Genomic DNA, 18723 nt, shown 5'->3' on the forward strand with positions numbered 1-18723 from the left:
CTAACTAGTGGTGCAGCGGTCTAAAGGCACTGTATTGCAGTGCTAGAGGCGTCACTACAGAGCCTGGTTCCATCCCGGGCTGTATCACAACCGGCAGTGATCAGGAGTCCCATAGAGGTGCGCACAATTGGTCCAGCGTCGTCCTGGTTAGGGTTTGGCCAGTGTAGGCCGTCATTGTAAATAATAATTTGTTCTTAACTGCCGAATTAAGTAAAGGTGAAAAAAATTGCCACAATAAATTGGAATTCGTAACATATCATACGAATTCGTAGCGGATGATGGACGATGATGATGGACGTCCACAAATTGACACATACCATACAAAATGTAACATATCATACTTCGAGTGTCTCGGATTTGCTTACAGAATAATATGAAATGGCCTAAAACCACGTTGGAATTGTGCTATTAGAATAGATTGTTATTTTATGTTAGAAAGCACCCGTTTTGTTAAATTTGTACAGAATGTGTGAGAGAGGGGGGGGGGGGCGCCTTTCGCAATCATTGACTTTGAATGTTTCGTGATTAACACGTTGGGACCCGCTGCAAGGAGAACCAGGGATTGGAATGATACTTCTGAAGAGAATTGCCACCATCATCAGCATCTCAAATGAAACAGATGGGACACAGGGTAACTGTGGCATCGATGTATGCATTTGATTAAATCATCACATTTTTGCCGATCATGCCAATTATGCTGTGAAATGGTTACTGTGTGTCAGGATCCTTTTCGATTGGGAAAATGTATAGCCTGACTGATATCCGAAATAGATTATTATAGCAGTTATGCTATTGACAATATTCAACAAAGTGGATAAAAATTACCACACGATTTGGAGCTGCTGATGCTGCCTTTTGCATCAGTTCGATCTTGCATGAGTTTGGGCACTGTGCCAGATAGGGGAAATACACTGGATGTGTGCATTAGAAGACTATGGTGTTTTAGCGCGTGTTGAATTCTGTTAGCATATACATTTATGGGAATCTGCGAAAACATGTCTGAAGCTCATCTACAGTGTGGTTGTTGCGAAGCACTCCGGGGCTCAAGATGGGCTCGACACTGATAGACTAACCTACGTTTGTAGCTGAAGAGGAGACAAGCAAGCTGATTAATGCTTTACCACCCTGCCTATCAATCAAGCTGTATCAAAAACATATAGCAAGCGTCTTCCTCGCCACCACGATCTTTCCGGATGTCTCTGCAAGACTAGGCAAGTCAGTCAAGTGAGGAATCTGTTGCGCTCGCCGTCCGTGGAGAGCGCGGTTCGAGAGGTAGCCTACCCGAGCCCGTGGAGCTGCGCCCCTTGATCAGCCTACGAGGACGACACTATGTACCAGCTCCCCGCTGATGATGATGGGAGGAATCAATGTTCTCACTAGAAACCTCTTGAGACTAAGCGAACTCTGAGGAGCTCTGCCTGGACTGCAACAGGACCAGACAGGAGAGAAGAGACTGAGACAGACCAGACGCTGACTGCATGCGCCAGGTTGGGCCTGGGTTCTTGCCTGCTCCTGTGGCTCTGGACAGATAAGACAAACCTTCCCTGTTTGGGCATTTGTCTGGACAGGTACATCTTAGCTCTATCCCATCTACACTCTACCAAAGCAACTTTAAGTTGTAGCATCAATTTAGCAGACATTAGTATTTTGGGGTCTGACCCTAAGCCGCATCCCAAAGAGCCTCTCCAGGGGCCAGTTTTGTTTACCAGACTAGGCAGTGGTCACCATGCAGGTCTCTTTTGCCTGCACGGAGCACAATCTGAAGAGCCGCAGTGAGGACCGGCTTTGTGGTCTTCGCACTGCGCCCCCCCCTGGGGGAAGCAGTGGGGGAGGTGGTGGAGGGAGCAGCCAAGGGGGTAATGGCAACTACAACACCCAGGGCTCAGCCAAGTCCAGGGAGCAGTCAGGGTCCCGCCCGGTCCCCCAGGGCCATGCCCACATGAAGGAGGCAATAGGGCGCCACAGCAGTATGAAATACAGGTGAGCAGGGGGAGGGAGGGATACGGAGAGGAGTGCTGATTATTTGGGGTGGAGAGTCAAAGGGCATGCCAACAGAGTTGGCACAAACAGGTTGGGAGGGTATCTGATTCAATTAGTGTTTTTTTATGTTGTTCCTGAAGAGTAATGAAGGCTCATGAACCTCTACCTAAACGATGGATGATTATGATGAAGGACTCAGACACTGCCCTCTCTCTCCCTGGAACATGATGGCAGCTCAGGTTACCCCAGAGCACTTCCACTTACCATGAAGGGCCTCTCAGACAGCACCGGCTGCCAGGGGTAACTTCATTGTATTTCAGTAAACACCTGAGTTGTTGTGGACAGTGAGCAGCTGCATGAGGATGACATCATTTATGGGGCTGGGAGTTTTGGTGTTTGTGTCTCTCATGTCTGTTCTTGCATGTGTGTGTAAGCTACGGTGAAAATGACAACAGCCTCGTCATATTTAGATGGTTTCCCGAGCATTTATAAATGTTGAATTCATCCAGCTGTGAACGTTATAGTGGGAAGTACAGTACGCACTATGTGCTCCTTTGATAGAATTAGCATCACCAGATAAAAACAATATTGGTCTGTTTCTATTTCACATATTGTGATATTGAAATGCAGCAGACAGACATCTCTAATCCCTTTTATTCATTCCAGAATCAGATGGAATGTGATAGAATTGAACAGTCTTTATCAGATTGAAAGCTGCCTATACCAGATGATGTAGGAAGGCAGCTATATTCTGGATGGGTAAAGGAACATGCCCCTTAGCTCAATCCTGACACCATTCTCTTCACTTAATTATGTTTTAATTTAAGAGGCAGTTTAAGTAGGGAATGAGGCTCAGGAGGAAATGCCAGGACATAGTGGTTTATTTCATTTATGCATATATTGATTTAATTGGATGGGGAATACTACCCCTGAAGGGGTGACAGGTAGCCTAGCGGTTAAGTGCGTTGGGCCAATAATCAAAGGTCACTGGTTTGAATCCCTGAGCTGACTAGGTGAAATATATGTCAATGTGCCCTTGAACAAGGCACTTAACCCTAATTGCTTCTGTAAGTCGCTCTGGATAAGAGCGTCTGCTAAAATGTAAATGGTTCTGTCATAGTTCTTTTGTTGTTTTTATGAGGTTGCAGCCAATAGGCGATGGAATAGTGACAGCCGCTCCAGTTGCCAACGGTAACACCCCTGTGGTGCCTAGTGCCCACAGTTTGTGTTATTTCCAAAAGCAGAAGACTTATTAGTCTGCCTCTACTGGAGCACTCATCTCAAAATTCACCCTGCTGCCACCACCAGGGAACAGTGTCACTAAGCCTCATGTGCAAGGATGATTATCAGAGAGCACTTTATATACATTTATATAATTATTATTAATCTGAAACATTCTTTTAACCCAAACATTTTGGACACATTACACCAAAATGTTATGCATGAGAATCAGTTTGAATATGATCATAGAATATGAAGTCCTTTTCCCACGCTAACTAAAATGGCCAGCGAAGACTAGGCCTTCACTCCTAAAACAAGCTTAATCAGCATCACTATCACTATCCCCACCATCATAAAGTGACTTTACCGCACACACGTATCTACTATAAGACATGCTCATTTCACTTCTCGTAAGGAGAACAGCAGACAGTGATGATACTGATTGTAGTGAGCCCCGCTGTGTTGACTGTGTGAGTCTTCTCCTTCTGAGGGAAACAGCTGAGAAAGGGGAGGAGAGGGGGAGGTTGGGGAACTCACAACCTCCCTCTGCCTCCCTTTTCTCTAATTGTTCCTTAACTGCATATTTTAACTCATTAGCCAGAGTATTCATCAGAGCTGAGAGGGAGTCCTCTTTGGCAGGTTGCAAAATAGAGGAGAAAAACACATGTACAAGTGTGTATATTATACACGGGTGGAAATGTTTATTTATTTGTAATAATCTATTTCAAACATGCATATAATACACACTTGTACATGTGTAAAACAGGACAAATTTAAGCTCCCACCAAATTATTATAATTATAAATCACACCCTGGCCACCAGTCCCACTAACGCTCTATCTATCTATCTATCTATCTATCTATCTATCTATCTATCTATCTATCTATCTATCTATCTATCTATCTGTCTGTCTGTCTGTCTGTCTGTCTGTCTGTCTGTCTGTCTGTCTGTCTGTCTGTCTGTCTGTCTGTCTGTCTGTCTGTCTGTCTGTCTGTCTGTCTGTCTGTCTGTCTGTCTGTCTGTCTGTCTGTCTGCCTGCCTGTCTGTCTGCCTGCCTGCCTGCCTGTCTGTCTGTCTGCCTGCCTGCCTGCCTGCCTGCCTGCCTCTATATTGTTGTCTCTCTCTCTCACTCCTGTCTCCTTTCTAATTCTCTAAATGTTCTCTCTCCCTGTAATCTCTCTTCACCATTCTACCCCTCTCTCTTTTTCCCTGTTACACTCCCTTCCTCTCCTCTTCTCAGCCAACACTTGCGGTGCATTGCAGCATTCTCTGCACGGTAGTCTTGAGAATCTGTTGTGTGTATGTGTGTGTCTTTGTATAAATGTGTGTGTTTTATATTAGTTTTCATATAGAACGTCAGTAGGTGTAGATGTTGTATGAGAGTATGCATGCATTAGTATGTATGAACATAAAGGCTTGTTTGTATTATGTGTGTGTGTGTGTGTGTGTGTGTGTGTGTGTGTGTGTGTGTGTGTGTGTGTGTGTGTGCAACACATCTTCATGTGTTAAACCACTCCTTTGGGTGATGTTTAAGTAATGCAGTGTACATGTATATTTGCATACTCTGCCTATCCAGTTTGAGATGAAACTCCCCTGACTTGTTGCATGTTCCAGTTCTCTGAGTCTTGGTGTGAGTTGGAGCAAAATGGTTCTTCGGCTGTCACCATAGGAGAACCGTTTTTGATTCCAGGTAGAACCATTTTGGTTCCAGGTAGAACCCTCTGTGGAAAGTGTTCTACATGGAGCCCAAAGGGGTTCTAACTGGAACCAAAAGGGTTCTACCTTGAACCAAAAAGGGTTCTGCAAAGGGTCCTCCTATGGGGACAGCTGAAGAACCCTTTTAGGTTTTAGATAGCTCCTTTTTTTCGGGGTGTAGTTTGAGGGAAGCCTCCAGGACCTGGATTCTCCATAGCGATGGAACTTAGGCTTACTAGTGTTTTAACAATGCATCTTACTAGTGTTTTAACAATGCATCTTACTAGTGTCTTTAACAATGCATGCCAAAGATGTAACATGTGTTTCCCAAAACACCACACAGAGAGATCAGTGTGTCGTTGGAGCATGTGTCGATACTGATAGGATCAAAAGAAAGACAGCACTGTTCTCGGATCAGCTTTCTCAATTTAAATCTTACCTTGACATTAGAATTATTTCACAATACTGAAGACGAATCAGCAAGAGATGTTACCACATATGGCTTCAACAATTGAGGCAGCTTTTTCTAATAAATTCTTACTCAATTAAAATGCACTAAATGACAGATTTGGCACGTCATTGTGCATGTTAGGCTACGCATCATGAAAAAAATTGAGACAAATTACAGACGGTAGCCCACAAGTAGCAAAATAGAATTGATTGAACATTACATTTATTTCAATATAAATGAAATGGGCCTATAGCTTACTGTAGACTATTTATATTTGAATGCGGTCATCTCGGTTTTCATTTGAACCATCTTTTTATATGTGGCTTGTTTGTATCAATTGCAAAGACAATGGCAACTTTGTTCTGAAGTTATTGGTGGTCACAGAGAGACAGATAAACTATATGATTCTATGTTTAGCGGAGATCTTCTGTGTATAAAGTGACGCGGGAGGGCAAAAATGCATCTAACAAAGCACTTAGCTGTTCTACGAGTGGTCTGAGGCAGGCTGCTGAATGTTTTCAAGAGCAACGTTAATAATGATGGTTTTAGCTCGGAGAGTTAACAATGCTCCTACAAAGGTTATAAGAAGTGCTAAGCATTAAGATGCTTTCAGGAAACCGGGCCCAGGATTAGAAGAACAAGGTCAGGGTAGGGTTGTTAGGAGAAGGTTGTGTGGAGACCAGCTCACAGTCCAGCTCACAGACCAACACACAGAGCAGCTCACGGACCAACACACAGACCAACACACAGACCAGCTCACAGACCAACACACAGACCAGCTCACAGACCAGCTCACAGACCAGCTCACAGACCAACACACAGACCAACACACAGACCAACACACAGACCAACACACAGACCAGCTCACAGACCAACACACAGACCAGCTCACAGACCAACATACAGAGCAGCTCACAGACCAACACACAGACCAACACACAGACCAGCTCACAGTCCAGCTCACAGACCAACACACAGACCAGCTCACAGACCAGCTCACAGTCCAGCTCGCAGACCAACTCACAGACCAGCTCACAGACCAGCACACATACCAGCTCACAGACCAGCTCAGAGACCAGCTCACAGACCAACACACAGACCAGCTCACAGACCAACACACAGACCAGCTCACAGACCAGCTCACAGACCAACACACAGACCAGCTCACAGACCAGCTCACAGACCAGCCCACAGACAAGCTCACGGAACAACACACAGACCAGCTCACAACCATCTCAGACCAGCTCACAGACCAACACACAGACCAGCTCAGACACCAGCTCACAGACCAGCTCACAGACCAGCTCACAGACCAACACAAAGACTAGCTCAGACACCAGCTCACAGACCAGCTCACAGTCCAGCTCACAGACCAACACACAGACCAGCTCACAGACCAGCTCACAGACCAACATACAGACCAGCCCACAGACAAGCTCACAGAACAACGCACAGACCAGCTCAGACCAGCTCACAGACCAGCTCACAGACCAGCTCAGTCACCAGCTCAGACACCAGCTCACAGACCAACACACAGACCAGCTCAGAAACCAGCCCACAGACCAGCCCACAGACCAGCTCAGAGACCAACACACAGACCAGCTCAGAGACCAGCTTACAGACCAACACACAGACCAGCTCACAGACCAACACACAGACCAGCTACCAGACCAACACACAGACCAACACACCGACCAGCTCACAGACCAGCTCACAGACCAGCTCACAGACCAGCCCACAGACAAGCTCACGGAACAACACACAGACCAGCTCACAGACCATCTCAGACCAGCTCACAGACCAGCTCACAGACCAACACACAGACCAGCTCAAACACCAGCTCACAGACCAGCTCACAGTCCAGCTCACAGACCAACACACAGACTAGCTCACAGACCAGCTCACAGACCAACACACAAACCAGCTCAGAGACCAGCTCACAGACCAGCCCACAGACCAGCTCACAGACCAGCTCAGAGACCAACACACAAACCAGCTCAGAGACCAGCTCACAGACCAGCTCACAGACCAACACGCAGACCAGCTCACAGACCAGCTCACATGTACGCATGTTTTATGCTCATATACTGTAGTATAAACTGTAGTATGTTCTGTAGTATGTGCTGTAGTATGTACTGTAGGCTATATAATGTAGTATGTACTGTAGGCTATATACTGTATTATGTACTGTAGTATATACTGTAGTATGTACTGTAGGCTATATACTGTAGTATGTACTGTAGGCTATATAATGTAGTATGTACTGTAGGCTATATACTGTATTATGTACTGTAGTATATACTGTAGTATGTACTGTAGGCTATATACTGTAGTATGTACTGTAGGCTATATAATGCCGCATGTACTGTAGTACGTACTGCAGTATATACTGTAGTACGTAATATAGTATGTAATGTAGGCTATATACAGTAGTATGTCAAATCAAATCTAATCACATTTATTTGTCACATACACATGGTTAGCAGATGTTAATGCGATTGTAGCGAAATGCTTGTGCTTCTAGTTCCGACAATGCAGTAATAACCAACGAGTAATCTAACCTAACAATTCCAAAACTACTACCTTATACACACAAGTGTAAAGCGATAAAGAATATGTACATAAAGATATATGAATGAGTGATGGTACAGAGCGGCATAGGCAAGATGCAGTAGATGGTATAGAGTACAGTATATACATATGAGATGAGTAATGTAGGGTATGGAAACAAAGTGGCATAGTATTAAAGTGGCTAGTGATACATGTATTACATAAAGATGCAGTAGATGATATAGAGTACAGTATATACATATACATATGAGATGAGTAAAGTAGGGTATGTAAACATTATATTAAGTAGCATATGTACTGTAGTATGTACTGTAGGCTATATACTGTAGTGTATACTGTAGTATGTGCTGTAGTATGTACTGTAGGGTATATACTGTAGTATGTACTGTAGGCTATATACTGTAGTATGTACTGCAATATGTACTGTAGGCTATACACTGTAGTATGTTCTGCTGTACGTACTGCAGGCTATGTGCGTTTATGTGTGTACTGTATGTTTATTTGTGTATGTTTTGTTTCTCTTTATGCTTTTTTCTTTCTGTTAGCGTGTGTGTGTGTGTGTATATGTGTGTGTGTGTGTGTGTGTGTGCCTATAGTCCCCCACAGACTGACAGACAGCAGCTTTGTGGATCACAACACTGCAGAGGGAGGAGGGGGGGTAGTTGTCACACATACTGACAATGACAGTGACACTCCATCACCCTGAACCCAATATAATAATAAGAATAATAAGAATAATATTAATAATATGAATATGAACAATGTATATGAATATTGATAATAAGTGTGTTTTGCATATCTAGCAGTGGCAGCTCTAATTCATATATGCCCCTCTGTTTGTGTGTTTGTCTCTCTGACTGTCTCAGGGCCAGATATTAACTTGATTTCAACTCTCAAAGTGACATTGATGCATGATATACGCTAAAGGCTCCAGCCTCAGTTTGTGTTCTCCAAAGGAATTTGAGGATAGAATTAAGCAAGCATATTGAGCTACACTCTTAGAAAAAAAGGTGCTATCTATAGCCTAAAAGGGTTCTTCGGCTGTCCCCATAGGATAACCCTTTGAAGAACCCTTTTGGGTTCCATTTAGAACCCTTTCCATGGAGGATTCTACTGTACATGGAACCCAAAAGGGTTCAACCTGGAATCCAAAAAGGGTTCTCCTATGAGGACAACGGAATAACACTTTTTTCTAAGAGTGTAGGTACATGGGAGCTGTAAAAACATAAGCTTTCAGGAAAGGCTTGAGATTTTGTGTAGATATCAGCTAAATTGTAATATATCTGTGTTGATGTGGTCAGTATGTTGTGATTTGAATCCCTGTCAGCGTTGAAAGTGAGAGCTAGACTGTTGCCCAGAGGCTGAATTATTTGGGGGAAATAGAATGACTAATGTCATTTACAAAAAACTACTCCATCCTCTCCTTGCAGATACATCTACATTGGATCAATTACACATGTGTTATTTCTTGAGAGTACATGTGACAGGCACACAAACACACAACATGCCCATGTACGTACACACACAAGGGCACACAAAAGCACAATTCTAAAAATAGCTGGCCAGGCAAATAACAATAGAGCAGGGAAAATAAAGCATCTCTCGTCTGCCTCGATCTAAACGCTCTGACAGTCTGTCTCTTTCCATAGAGCTATTTGTAGCGGACGCAGACAGACAGACAGACAGGCAGGCAGGCAGATAGATAGACAGGTGTACAGACAGGCAGACAGGCATGGAGGTAGACAGGTATACAGGCAGACAGACAGGCAGGCGGGCTGGCAGATAGACAGGCAGATTGGTAGACAGGCAGGTTGACAGACAGGCAGGCAGGTAGACAGACAGACAGTTTGACAGGCAGGTAGATAGGCAGTCAGACAGGCAGGCAGATAGACAGACAGACAGTTTGACAGGCAGGTAGATAGGCAGTCAGACAGGCAGGCAGATAGGCAGACAGACAGACAGCGAGGTAGACAGGCAGGTAAACAGAAAGACAGGCAGATAGCCAGGCAGGTAGACAGGCAGACAGGTAGACAGACAGTCAGATAGAGAGGCAGGTAAACAGGCAGGTAGACAGGCAGGTAGACAGGCAGGCAGGTATATAGGCAGACAGGTAGAGAGGCGAGGCGCTGGAGATGAAGACAGTGAGCAGCAATGAGTTCTGCTGCAATTCTGCTGCCTTCCCAGCTGGCTCCCCAGCTGGCTCCTAATTAGAATGGAGGAGAGCGCCAGCAAAGGAGGGGAGTAGGAGAAGGAGGGCAGGGATGAAGCCCGCAGAATTTCTGTGGCACATGCTTGCATGACCAGGGCTCACTGCAGCTCTCTGATTCCAGTTCTATCCTTCCCTTCAACAATCGGCTTTCTGGTAATCAGATGTGGCATGCCCAGCACTGGACTCCAACCATATAAACTATTTCAGTCAACCCATGTGGAAAGGAGAATGTTATTATGGATATACAAGTATATACTGTACAGCTTTATCCGGTGTTGGGGTTAAACCACCCAGTGCCCTATTGTTATAGCCAAGTACACTATATTACACTGAACTGTTGATGTGAGAAGGGTAGAGGTCACCTGTTCAACAGGGGCCGTCTGGGTACTCAGGCGATAATCACTGCCAGAAATACACTCACTTATCCAGATTGATAAAGCAGTGTTATTCAGAATGCGTATCTGCAGATTGTGTTGTAAAATTTAGTTGAGAGGTGTAGGCGTTGAACCTAGTTATTTAGGAACCTCATTCTGTGACTGTGCGTACTATGCTAGAAAGCACAAGAAGTGCAAACGTAGGTAGATTTTGGGGTAAATGTCATGTCCCTAAGAAAGTGTTCATAACTCTTATTGTCATCGGATAGGGAACTGTGGATCTGTCTCCGTTCATTCGTACGTTAGTCACACGCGATCCCTCAGAAAGCACTGGGATGATTTTGATGAAACTTGATGGTGAATGATGCGTCTTGCCATAGAGATCGGGCATTTACAAAGTTACACTGATTACACACGCGATATCTCAATTGGCCCATGGGGGGGAGGGGGGCTGCATAATTTGTGGGGGACGACATGTTTACTGTTGCCTTGTTTTCTCTTCCCTGACCCCTGTCTTTCTCAGGAACCTGGGGAAGTCTGGTCTGCGTGTGTCCTGCTTAGGGCTGGGTGGGTACAAAATAAATGGACCAGAAAAATATGCATTAGAGACTCCCTGAGCAGTGTAACCGAACTGATAACAATATGCATTAGACTCCCTGAGCAATGTAACAGAACTGTCTCTCGCCATCTGTCTACCTGTCTGTCTGTCTCTCTGTCTGTCTGACCGTAGGCACCTGGGTGACATTTGGATCACAGATATCTGACGAGGTGAGTTATGTAACAATGTTTTGGGACACCCTGTTTAATTACTGCAGTTTGCTAAACCAGGGTCCCACAGAGTGTTTCTTGGTAGTCTTAAACAAATCTACTTTGAAACAAAAGTACACACCTCACACACATGGTTATGGGCTTAACAAAAAGAGGACACCTGTACCATGTCAGATATTTTGAGTTTCCATCCCAATATTACACTTTATATACATTACTGAAATATAACAAAACTGTTTGACTTAGGTTTTTTCTAATAATCTTTATGAATTATGTAATTATAAAAAATACTAATTACATTCCACCCATGAGGCCAAAGAGAGCGTTTTTGGTCATTGACTGCAGGAAAGGGCTACCCCGTTCTGAGGCTGCACCTTTTTGACCTCTCAGTCTCTCTATCACAATGTTAGTGTCTATGTCTGTCTCACTCTGTCTCTTTCTCTCTCTCGCTCTGTCCACTGTCTCTCCCTCAGTTTCTCTCTCTCAGTGTCTGTCTCTTTGTCCCCTCAGATGGCTGAGAACCTGATGACCATTGCCTATGAGGCCGGGGTGAACCTCTTTGACACAGCAGAGGTGTATGCCTCCGGCAGGTCAGCTTTTCACACCTCCTTTCACTGCTCTCTTCTATTCCTTATCTTTGTCTGTATACACTTCCTGCCTCTGTCTATCACTCCATCTTTTTCTGTCAATCTTTCTGTCTCCCCACTGATTTTTATTCCATCACATCCTCTCTCCACAGGGCTGAAATCACCCTAGGGAACATCGTCAAGAAGAAAAGATGGAGGTGATATTACTCATATTTCTAATGTGACTCATGTGGATATGAATAGCTGTCTGTCTAACTATATTACATCACAAATATTTTTCTGTGAACTTTGCTTTTCACATTTATTAAGAACAGACAGACCTTTATTTTTAAATATGATAGATTGTTTGAATAAGAAGATTGTTTATTTTCATACTTGTTTTATTATTGCTGGTTCTGTTGGCACTTTTTCTAATGCTTTTAGTTTCTCTGTGGTTGACATCAAATTACTATGTGATGAAAAGATAGTCTATTTCCTTGTCCCCTCTAACCTCTCCTCCCATTTCTTTGGCAGGCGTTCTAGTTATGTTGTGACAACCAAGATCTATTGGGGAGGGCAGTAAGTATCCTGGGAAAAAGATGCCAGATATAACAGTCATAAGTTCTTCATTGTTCTGACAAAGTGACTTTGTATTGTTGCTGTCACTCAGGGCAGAGACAGAAAGGGGACTCTCCAGAAAGCACATCATTGAAGGTAGAGTCAAATTGACTTATAATAGGATACAGTGGCAATAGTGATTATGAAGATGATGACGACAATGATGAAGATGAGGATGTGAATGATGAGGATGATGACCAATGATGAGGATGATGACCATACTGATGAAGATGATGATGAAGATGATGATGATGATGCCCATTACATTGCAGGTTTGAGAGGATCCCTGTCCAGACTCCAGTTAGATTATGTGGACATTGTCTTTGCCAACCGGAATGACGTCAACAGCCCTATGGAAGGTCAGTCATAGTCACACCAGTCCTTCGACTTTATTGTCCATCTGTTACAACGGAAATGTGTCTCCTGCTCTGCTCACAACCCTTTGTGGCATTTATTGCTGAATGTACTCGTTAAAAAGTGTCTTCATGTTTACATTCTAAGCATGCAATATCTTTGTTACAGTATGTTTATTACCCGCGTGTAACAAGTTGGTTCATGTTATTTGCAGAGATTGTCCGGGCCATGACCTTTGTAATAAATCAGGGCATGGCAATGTACTGGGGCACCTCTCGCTGGAGTGCCATGGAGATCATGGTTAGTCCCCTGTTATTGCTCCCTGTTACCTAATACATTCCAGTCAACCTGCTCTTGTCAGTCAATGACGTAAGGCCATGGGTTCTCTGTGGTGATGGTGTTATTCTGTTTTCCTGCCACCAGGAGGCGTACTCAGTGGCGCGTCAGTTCAACCTGATCCCACCTGTATGTGAGCAGGCTGAGTATCACTACTTCCAGAGGGACAAGGTGGAGGTGCAGCTCCCTGAACTCTACCACAAGATTGGTCAGTCATCCACACTCACACAGCCCAGCGAACAGCACCGGATGTCCTCTCAACAGGATCTCTCTCTCTCCCTCTCTTGTCTAGGTGTAGGGGCAATGACCTGGTCCCCCCTTGCATGTGGACTGATCACAGGGAAGTACAGTGAGGGTGTACCTGACATCTCCAGGGCTAATATGAAAGTGAGTTCTCCAGAGAAAATAAACATGTTTTTAATTAGTGGATGTGTGTTTTCTATTTAATTGGAGTTCTGTAGGTGCTCCCCGACTGTGTGTCTATTAGGCCTACAACCGTGCATGACACCGTTAAATATTTCCGGGTTTGTTCCGTCTAATATTGGTGCAGGGTTACCAGTGGCTGAAGGAGCGTGTCAACAGTGAGGAGGGACGCAACCAGCTGGCCAAGATTAAAGAGCTCCACCTAATGGCCGACAGACTGGGCTGCACCGCCGCACAGCTAGCCATCGGTATGGTGTGTGTTTGTGTGTGCGTGTGTGTATGTGACTCTGTGTGTGACTCTGTGTGTGTGTGTGTGTGTGTGTGTGTGTGTGTGCGTGTGTGTGTGTGTGTGTGTGTGTGTGTGTGTGTGTGTGCGTGTGTTAATTGTTTTGTCCATCTCTGTTATCTTATGACTGTCTGACACTCAGAGGCTGCGTTTAAACAGGCAGACGAATTCTGATATTTTTTTCAGTTAATGGTCTTTTGACCAATCAGATCAGGTCTGAAAAAGATCGGATGTGAAAGAAAATATCAGAATTGGGATAAACGTAGCCTAACATACTGTTTAGAATTGTTTTAATTAATTAAAAAGGATGTGTCAATGTGCCACATCCACACAGCCTCCATCTCTAAGCTGTGTTCTCTCCCTCTTTTCTGTCCTCTCAGCCTGGTGTCTGCGCAGTGAGGGAGTGAGCTCAGTGCTGATGGGTGTCTCCAACACTGACCAGCTGGTGGAAAACCTGGGTGCCCTTAGGGTAACCACCCTCCCCTCAACATCACACCATCTTGATGTTACACTGCAATGCACACTTAATCAGAGCTCATCAAACTAATGACATTGTCGTGATATAAGCATACCTGCATATACATTAATATACAGTGGGGAGAACAAGTATTTGATACACTGCCGATTTTGCAGGTTTTCCTACTTACAAAGCATGTAGAGGTCTGTAATTTTTATCATAGGTACACTTCAACTGTGAAAGACGGAATCTAAAACAAAAATGCAGAAATTCACATTGTATGATTTTTAAGTAATTAATGTGCATTTTATTGCATGACAAGTATTTGATACATCAGAAAAGCAGAACTTAATATTTGGTACAGAAACCTTTGTTTGCAATTACAGAGATCATACGTTTCCTGTAGTTCGTAACCAGGTTTGCACACACTGCAGCAGGGATTTTGGCCCACTCCTCCATACAGACCTTCTCCAGATCCTTCAGGTTTCGGGGCTGTCGCTGGGCAATACGGACTTTCAGCTCCCTCCAAAGATTTTCTATTGGGTTCAGGTCTTGAGACTGGCTTAGCCACTCCAGGACCTTGAGATGCTTCTTACAGAGCCACTCCTTAGTTGCCCTGGCTGTGTGTTTCGGGTCGTTGTCATGCTGGAAGACCCAGCCACGGCCCATCTTCAATGCTCTTACTGAGGGAAGGAGGTTGTTGGCCAAGATCTTGCGATACATGGCCCCATCCATCCTCCCCTCAATGCGGTGCAGTCGTCCTGTCCCCTTTGCAGGAAAGCATCCCCAAATAATGATGTTTCCACCTCCATGCTTCACTGTTGGGATGTGTTCTTGGGGTTGAACTCATCCTTCTTCTTCCTCCAAACACGGCGAGTGGAGTTTAGACCAAAAAGCTCTCTTTTTGTCTCATCAGACCACATGACCTCCTCTGGATCATCCAGATGGTCATTGGCAAACTTCAGACGGGCCTGGACAAGCGCTGGCTTGAGCAGAGGGACCTTGCGTGCGCTGCAGGATTTTAATCCATGACGGCGTAGTGTGTTACTTACTAATGGTTTTCTTTGAGACTGTGGTCCCAGCTCTCTTCAGGTGATTGACCAGGTCCTGCCGTGTAGTTCTGGGCTGATCCCTCACCTTCCTCATGATCATTGATGCCCCACGAGGTGAGATCTTGCATGGAGCCCCAGACTGAGAGTGATTGACCGTCATCTTGAACTTCTTCCATTTTCTAATAATTGCGCCAACAGTTGTTGCCTTCTCACCAAGCTGCTTGCCTATTGTCCTGTAGCCCATCCCTGCCTTGTGCAGGTCTACAATTTTATCCCTGATGTCCTTACACAGCTCTTGTCACGGCTTTCTTCTGTTGAAGGAGAGGCGGACCAAAACGCAACGTGGTTATTTTGATACATCTTTAATCAAGATGAAAATAGAACAATATACAAAAACAAGAAACGTGAAAAAACAAAAACAGCCCTATCTGGTGTAACAAACACAAAGACAGGAACAATCACCCACAAAACCAAACGCCAAACAGGCTACCTAAATATGGTTCCCAATCACAGAAACAGACAAACAAGACATCCAACATAGAATGCCCACTCAGATCACACCCTGACCAAACAAAACATAGAACATACAAAGCAAACTATGGTCAGGGTGTAACAGCTCTCTGGTCTTGGCCATTGTGGAGAGGTTGGAGTCTGTTTGATTGAGGGTGTGGACAGTTGTCTTTTCTACAGGTAACAAGTAAAAAAAGGTGCAGTTAATACAGGTAATGAGTGGAGAACAGGGGGGCTTCTTAAAGAAAAACTAACAGGTCTGTGAGAGCCAGAATTCTTACTGGTTGGTAGGTGATCAAATACTTATGTCATGCAATAAAATGCAAATGAATTACTTAAAAATCATACAATGTGATTTTCTGGATTTTTGTTTTAGATTCACAGTTGAAGTGTACCTATGATGAAAATGACAGACCTCTACATGCTTTGTAAGTAGGGAAACCTGCAAAATCGGCAATGTATCAAATACTTGTTCTCCCCACTGTATATATATTTATGATTTTAAAAAATGTCAAAAATGTAGGCGTTCTTATTAATGTCACTTAAAATTCCATTATAGATTGCGCAAACAAGCAAGCAATCACCAAATCATTATGTCCTAGTCCTAAACTGACATGCCATGTTATGCCTGCAGCTTATTTCACAGATGACTCCTCAGACCGTGGCTGAGATTGACTCACTTTTGGGAAACAAGCCCCACTCTAAGAAAGAGTCGCGAGCATGAAGAGGAAACGATGGAGCCAAAGACAATCAGAGAAAGATGAAGAACAGCCGAGGAACATCGCTCTTTCACCATCCAGTATAATCAAAAACTTGCATGTCCTCAGTAACATTTTACTTCAAGAATTTGCGCATATCCATTTTGCGCATTGCATTGTACCATGTATGAAAAAAGGAAATATTTGAACGTGCAAAAACAAAGATTATAAACTGGGTGGTTTGAACCCTGAATGCGGATTGTCTGAAAGCCGTGGTATATCAGACCGTATACATCAGGTATGACGAAACGTTTATTTTTACTGCTCTAATTATGTTGGTTACCAGTTTATAATAGCAGTAAGGCACCTCGGGGGTTTGGGGTATATGGCAAATACACCACGGCTAAGAGCTGTGTCCAGGCAATCCGTGTTGCGTTGTGCATAAGAACAGCCCATAGCAATGGTATATTGGCCATATACCACACCCCCTCTGTGCCTTATTGCTTAATTAGATCATATATATTACAGATCCCTCACTGACTGATCATGTCCACAAACAGAGGGTGAGGCCAAAGCATGGAGCATTAGTTTTCTGTCTTCCAGAGAGACCAATGAGGGCAAAGTTGGAGATGGAGAGAGATGGTGGTTGAATGAAGGAGGCGTTGCACTCTACTTTATCAAACATGATGGTGTTATCAATGAAAGGAGAACTCTTTGATGCCACGAAGCAACACGAGGCTCAGCTCTCTCACTGAATGTGTGACCAGCTCTACCATAGGACACTCTTTCTCTGCAGCTGCCTCTGAGTCCGCGGAATGCCTAGTACCCAGCAGAAAGCCAAAGGTTAGCATCACCTCGTCATCTCCGTATGTGACTGGCCTGTCACTCTATGTCCTTTAACAGCAGTTTCTTCCTTTTTATCTTCTCTGTGTGTAAACTGTGCACATGTCCCTTTAAGAGAGACCAGCCCAAGCAGGGTGTAAATGTGGCATGGCTTTAGTTATTTGGGCAGATTTGCAGTGCCCCTGTAAGCAGTCTTTTTGCACTAGCAGGTGGGATGGGCTGATCCAGGCTCTGCACTAGCAGGTGGGATGGGCTGATCCAGGCTCTGCACTGGCAGGTGGGATGGGCTGATCCAGGCTCTGCACTAGCAGGTGGGATGGGCTGATCCAGGCTCTGCACTAGCAGGTGGGATGGGCTGATCCAGGCTCTGCACTAGCAGGTGGGATGGGCTGATCCAGGCTCTGCACTAGCAGGTGGGATGGGCTGATCCAGGCTCTGCACTAGCAGGTGGGATGGGCTGATCCAGGCTCTGCACTAGCAGGTGGGATGGGCTGATCCAGGCTCTGCACTAGCAGGTGGGATGGGCTGATCCAGGCTCTGCACTAGCAGGTGGGATGGGCTGATCCAGGCTCTGCACTGGCAGGTGGGATGGGCTGATCCAGGCTCTGCACTAGCAGGTGGGATGGGCTGATCCAGGCTCTGCACTAGCAGGTGGGATGGGCTGATCCAGGCTCTGCACTAGCAGGTGGGATGGGCTGATCCAGGCTCTGCACTAGCAGGTGGGATGGGCTGATCCAGGCTCTGCACTGGCAGGCACATCGTGGAGCTTCGCTTTATTCACTGTTTGCAGCCCGCTGACATGGTCTGTGTCCATGTGATGTGTATTGTCCTCCATATCAAACCATTTCTGCGTCAATGACAATTAAAACCAAGGCTTTCCCTGCTTGTTTGGAAGAACCTCTTTACTCCTTCATTAAAGACTGGAGTGTGGACCCCATAATGAGAGGCACAGTAGATCATTCCTACTCAGCCTGAGACACAGGGTAGAACCCACTGTGGTAAACTAGCAGTCTTTTAATGTGTTTACGATGCTTTGTTTTAGCAACAAAAACATTTAAATGAGGCCAGATAACATGCAAATCATAACCTTTACATCAAGAATTCCGCTGTCCTCAAAGTGCAATGTTCACCCCATAATATTGTCTGTGTTCAGTCTCACTGGGACTGAGTCAGACAGAGAGATTGGCAGCAGAGTGATGTCAAGTCCCACTGGGCAAAAACTGGTTGAATCAACGTTGTAATTTCCAAAATAATCAATGTTATAATCAATGATTTGTAAAAAGTAATGTCGGGGAATATCGTCTTTTTTT

The 18723-nt window shown here is 44.7% G+C and overlaps 1 protein-coding gene across 1 annotated transcript; it reads left to right on the plus strand.

Moving 5' to 3' along the window:
• The first annotated feature begins 1726 nt into the window (after window positions 1–1726).
• LOC139387856 (voltage-gated potassium channel subunit beta-3) lies at window positions 1727–18304 on the plus strand. The gene is made up of 15 exons (XM_071134154.1): window positions 1727–1980; window positions 11026–11069; window positions 11233–11270; window positions 11781–11860; window positions 12010–12054; window positions 12371–12415; window positions 12507–12550; window positions 12727–12813; window positions 13023–13108; window positions 13232–13352; window positions 13437–13531; window positions 13695–13815; window positions 14234–14322; window positions 16507–17622; window positions 18133–18304. The coding sequence occupies exons 1-14, from the start codon at window positions 1727–1729 to the stop codon at window positions 16594–16596; spliced, it is 1239 nt and encodes a 412-aa protein (XP_070990255.1). The 3' UTR covers window positions 16597–17622; window positions 18133–18304.
• The last annotated feature ends 419 nt before the right edge of the window (window positions 18305–18723 follow it).

The sequence above is a fragment of the Oncorhynchus clarkii genome, chromosome 29 (assembly GCF_045791955.1).
Source record: "Oncorhynchus clarkii lewisi isolate Uvic-CL-2024 chromosome 29, UVic_Ocla_1.0, whole genome shotgun sequence".
Lineage (NCBI taxonomy): Eukaryota > Metazoa > Chordata > Actinopteri > Salmoniformes > Salmonidae > Oncorhynchus > Oncorhynchus clarkii.

Bases quoted from the DNA above. Each gene is read 5' to 3' on its own strand.
- LOC139387856 (XM_071134154.1), top strand. From the start codon at position 1,727: ATGCAGGTCTCTTTTGCCTGCACGGAGCACAATCTGAAGAGCCGCAGT. The intron at 13,109-13,231 runs GTTAGTCCCCTG...TCCTGCCACCAG, and splicing joins GGAGTGCCATGGAGATCATG to GAGGCGTACTCAGTGGCGCG. The intron at 13,353-13,436 runs GTCAGTCATCCA...TCTCTTGTCTAG, and splicing joins TGAACTCTACCACAAGATTG to GTGTAGGGGCAATGACCTGG.